Source organism: Chaetura pelagica, unplaced genomic scaffold (assembly GCF_000747805.2).
Source record: "Chaetura pelagica isolate M959 unplaced genomic scaffold, ChaPel_1.0 scaffold757, whole genome shotgun sequence".
Taxonomy (NCBI): Eukaryota; Metazoa; Chordata; class Aves; order Apodiformes; family Apodidae; genus Chaetura; species Chaetura pelagica.
In genome coordinates, this window is record NW_009970727.1 from 1,410,600 (window position 1) to 1,415,847 (window position 5,248).

Consider the following 5,248-nt stretch of genomic DNA (forward strand, 5'->3'; position numbering starts at 1 on the left):
CCCCTTCCACACACCTTCATTGTCTCCCACACGCCCTCGGGCCCTGCCACACACCTTCAGCCCCCTCCTCAGCCCCACCCTCCCACCCTCATCTTCTCCAAACCCTTTAATCCCTCTCGTCATCCCCATCCTCATCCTCTTTAAGCACCTTCATCACCCTCTTCAGCCACATCCTCACACCCTCCTCCTCTCCAAACACCTTCACCCTCCCTCATCACCCCCCTCCCCACCACCATGCAGATTCTCCACCTCTCCCAGACCTCCAGCCCACTCTGCAATGCCCAGGACAGGGATCTCTGCCCATGCCATGGTGATTTCCCAGGGGAACCCAGCCAGGAGCCAGGCCATGGTCATTTCTTTGGAGCCAGCCAAGGGTGGTAATGTGCTAAGCCACAGCCAACTGATTGCAAGTGATTCCCTGGCCTCGACTCAGCCTGACTGTCAGCAATTGTGGCCCTGATATGGGCAAAAACTGGCAACCCCCCCTGTTTTTTCTATTAAAAACCCCAGCCAGGGGGTCTGGCACACACTGAGGACCTGTGCTGTGGTACCCAAGACCCTCAGGGGTAAACTGGGGAGTGGGATCTCCCCAGCTCAGGGCAGGGATGCTGGTTGCATCCCATCCCTTCTAGAAACACATTTTTCTAATTTTCCTGCCAAGCCTGGTTGTGTTCAAGCATTTCAGGGCAAGCCAAGCCAACACCACAGCCCATGAAGCAACAGTCTCCGGAGCATCCAGCTCATTCAGGCATCGTGTGTGATTAATAAAACCCTATCACATTCTTCTACCCTTGGCCTGGTGCTAACTTGTAAGAAATCTGGACCAAAAACTGCAACAAAATGGCTGCTATTCTCCAAGGGCCCTTCGGAGCACTCGTTACTCATCCCTTACTTGGGCAAAAATGACATTGAGTGCTCCTGGAGATGACAGCCTTAATTGAGTTCAATAGGAGTTTAGGCTGAGTAAGGCATGAGCAAACAAGTGTGCATTAGCCCATGAATAAAAGCCTGATCTGCAAATGTTTAGGAGCACATGGAACACTGTGCAGGGGAGTTCCGAGGGGGTCACGGCTCCGTTACAGCATCCGACCCCACCACTGGCAATGCCAGGATGAGCTTGTTCTGGAGTGTGGAGAATCCAGCCCAGCTCAGTGGTTTTTGTTTCAGTCCTGCCTCTTAATTTTTTGTATTTTTTCCCCCTCCTTCAGAAGTCCATAATCCTCTTTTCTGCTATTCTTCGTCCACTGGTGGGAACAGCAACTTCCTTTCCCAAATTATAATATAAAAGAGCTGCAAGCAGCAACACCATAAATAATATTTTCTTATGGCCAAAACATCCAAGTCTAGGCAACACACCAAGAACAGCTACAACGTTGTAAAACTCCAACACTTCTCCAGAATGGATTCACTAATTAAAAAATGATTCCTCTTTAAAAGCAGTTGAAAAATACTGGCTTTCCCTGCGCCGAGGAAGAGCCCATCCTGCATCCCACAGCCCAGCTTACCAGCCACGACTCTGCCTTTCCCTCTCCAGAAATGCCACCTACTCTGGGAGGTGAAGGAGAGAAGAAAAACGCCCCGTCATGATCGATTCTTTAATTAATTAATGTATCACCACTTCAAAGTGTGGAGTGAGAGCCCCCGAGGCCGAGGCGATGCTTCTCCACTGGGCAGGGCAGCTGGGAACCAAACAGCTCTGACCCTTCCATTTCTGGGTGTGGAGTATCCCTGCTCCAGCTTCCCCTTCTGGACCTGCTGGGATGCAGCCAACCCAGCTGAGGGGCCATTTGCCTTTTAGAACCCTATGGAAACACCCCACAGCCCCTCCAGGAGTGTGGGAGCAGGACCCGAAGCCGGGTGCGTGGAGCCCTTCCAAGCCCTGGGGACCTGGTGCAGGGGGAGAAATGAGTGGTCCAAGAGGAGTCCCCTGCTTCCATCCTCCTGCTTCCATCCTCCTGATCAGCATCTTCCCACTCGGGATGGGGATGCCAGCACCCACCTCCTGCCAGAGCCACCAGTGATGTTGGTCCCAACCAGGACGCAGCGCTCATCATCGAGGCAGGACCTTGTGGTTGGGTTGTTTGGTTTTTTCCCCCCTCCCCTTTCCCTTAGAACCATCTTGGCAAAGCTAAAACGCATTTCCCAGGAGGTTCCCTTGAGGAGCTGCCAACAGTTCCCTCTGGCCATGCCCCTGAGTGAGCATTTCACGGGGTTAAACCCACCCCTGCACCCACCAGCCCAACACCAGCCCCCTCAAACGAAGCACCAGAAACCTCGAAGCTCAAAAACACCATCCCTGGGGATGGAGCAGCCCCTTCCTCCAAGGAAGACACACACTTTGGGCTCCAACGCTGTTGATAAGGCTCCTTCCCTCTCTCTTTTTTTTTTATCTCTTCTCTCAGCAAGCATTCCTTTCACACCCACGCACACCCCAGCACCCTCAGCCATTGGCCTGCCCGTGCATCCGTCACACTTTCCGTCGATCCACATTTCAACTGCTTCCATCCCTCCTCTCCTCTGGTGTGAACAGCCAGCGCAAACAAAAGGCCCCAAAGATCCATCTCCCTATTAAATTGTTTTCATTTGTTTCTGGTGCCACAGTTGGTTTGGGTTAAGAGGGTTTGTGCAAGTGATTTGGGGTGGGCGGCCGATGCGGTGAGCGTGTTCTGGGATGGGGTGACACTGCTTGGGATGCCTTTGGTGGGTTTTTTTTTTGCTCCTCTTGGGCTATAAGATGGGAATCCCGAGGGCTTTGCAAACAACACGGAGACTTTCGGGGTGAGGGGAGGGAGAAACTCGGTGGGAAGCAGCTGGGAGAAGGCAGCTCATGCTCCAGGGAGAGCTTGGGGAGCTCAAACCCTTTCCCTCTCACCCCACATCAGCTTTTCTGCTTCCACCAGAGGAAATGGGGACAAGTGTTTGCTCAACCGTTAGCTGAGCTCTTCCCGAACATGACTGTGTTCACACTCCTGGCTGGGGGTTTGGAGGGTGGGAGAGCGTTTGTGGGTTTTTTTTTTGCTCCTCTTGGGCTATAAGATGGGAATCCCGAGGGCTTTGCAAACAACACGGAGACTTTCGGGGTGAGGGGAGGGAGAAACTCGGTGGGAAGCAGCTGGGAGAAGGCAGCTCATGCTCCAGGGAGAGCTTGGGGAGCTCAAACCCTTTCCCTCTCACCCCACATCAGCTTTTCTGCTTCCACCAGAGGAAATGGGGACAAGTGTTTGCTCAACCGTTAGCTGAGCTCTTCCCGATTCCAAACAGATGTTGGGCTGGTGGCTGGATTTGGGCAGAAAGCTCCAGCTTTCCCCACATTTGCTGGCTGTACCTAGGCAGGGGCTGCTGGCCCGAAGCTGCGGTGGCTGGTTCTCCCTTTAGCTCACAAGAAGGTCTCTGATCTCAGCACCCGGGTAAGGCACAATGTCCCACTCTGGCCTGTTGTCCCTGAGCTGTCCACCTCTGTCTGCCCCCGCTGTGAGCATCTGCTGATGAATCATGGAGCCTGGATTTGTGCAGCTGGTGGGAAAACCTCAGCTCTGCCTGCAAAGCTGCCAGGGCAGATTCTCACCAGTGGTCCAGCTGCAGCTCATGGGCCCCACTGTCACTGTCCCCAGCCCCATGCAGGGACAGGTTTGGGCCTCGGTGGCACCGTGTCACTGCCCCTGAGGATGAGCATCCCTCTTGCATCTGTCTCATCCATCTCCTGCTCTCCAGCCTTTCTGCCCTGGTTACCTCTCACATTGTTAACTTTGGGGCCTCAGAGCACCCCCAGAATGGGGGAAGGATCTGTAAGGGGACCCCAAATTGTCTCAGCTCCCCCTGGGGTCAATGCATGAGCTGAGCAGGTGAGAGAAGCATTACTGGGGAGTACTCTCCTTCCAATGACTCCTCACAGCCCCCCTGGACACCCCAGGGGTCTGTGCCATGGGTGGCACCTCCCATCCTCCACCTCCCCTTGACCTCGGAGCACTGGTGGGATCAGTCCTGGCAGTGGGGACCCCTGGGGTGTGTGGTGGTCTTTGGGACCTCCAAGCTGGTGGGGTCCACAGGGATGCCACAGAGCTCTGGTGTGGCAAGGAGTGGGAGCACGGTGGGTTTTGGGGGGGGCTCGGGGGGGCTCAGCAGAACCCATCGGGGTGCTGAGCATGACTCAGCACCACGCCCCGCCTTGTGAGTCACCCCAGGTGCTTCCTGGTGCACCCAGAGTTTTCCCTTCCAGGTCCCTCCCGGTGGCACCAGCCCAGCCCAGCCTCACGTGGCTGTCCCGCCTTCCACCCCCGGCACCCGCTGCCCTCGGCACCTGCCCACGTGCCACGGGTGCTCGGGGTGCCAGGATGCTCCTTGGGGACCCCAATCCCCCAAAGGAAACAAGGTTAGACCCAGCAGATGGAGACCCTGGGGGAAATAAAGACAATGTGGGCCCCACACGGCTGCTTGTGCCCGGGGAAAATGGGGCAAAAGAGGGAGTTGGTGCCCGGTGGGCACTGAGCTGGGCAGGGGTTCCCAAGCCAGGAGTCTGGGCAGAGCCCAGCCATGCATGGGGGCTCTGCACACTCAGGGGGATGAGCAAACATCACCCAAGGAGACCACCAACCCCCCTCTGGCTGAGAGACTGAGCTACAAAATACAAACCAGAACCTAAAAAAAAGAAAGGCAGGGGGGGTTGGGGGGGAATGAGTTTCCAGGATTTGAGTCCAAGAAATGTCTCAAAGGGATAAGATCGGGATCATAGGCAGCCTCATCTGCTAAATATACCCCGGGCTTGACTCTGCCATCTGCCCCAGAGCAGTGATGTGTGCCCAGTGAGGGTGGCAGTGGCCAGAGGAGTGTCCCACGGTAGGCACAGTGTCCCTCCAGCCGTCCCAGGAGCGGCTGTACTGGGAACAGTCACCAGGCAGAAGGTGGTGGAGCAGGGCAGGGATGCGGGAGCATCCTCGGGGCACCAGCCCGTGGCCCTGGTGGCCCTGGAGCAGGTCCTACTCGCAGGCCAGTTTCCCGTCGAAGCTGGAGAGGGCGATGGCAAAGGCCTGTACCGCGCACAGCGGGTAATTGTAGTCCATGGTGAAGGCGTCGTCGGCCACGCGCCCGAACTGCATCACGATGTAGTCGGCTGCACGAGAGGGGAGGAGTGGGGCTGGGGTGTCCTGCTCTGTCCCCCTCTTCCCAGGGGACCCTTCCCAGCAGCAGCACCCCCAAGTGTGTCCCCCCTTCCCCATCCCTCTCCCCTCAGCAGCGTGTGACACCAAACCCC

General features: G+C 56.3%; 1 protein-coding gene across 1 annotated transcript in view; it reads right to left on the reverse strand.

Annotated features, from left to right (window-relative positions):
- Nucleotides 1–4,973: 4,973 nt before the first annotated feature.
- TULP1 (tubby like protein 1) overlaps nt 4,974–5,248 on the reverse strand; it is a 6,790-nt gene continuing 6,515 nt past the window's right edge. Inside the window, exon 12 of the mRNA XM_010007132.1 lies at nt 4,974–5,107. Within this exon, the coding sequence (XP_010005434.1) occupies nt 4,974–5,107 (134 nt within the window). The remainder of the gene's footprint in view (nt 5,108–5,248) is intronic.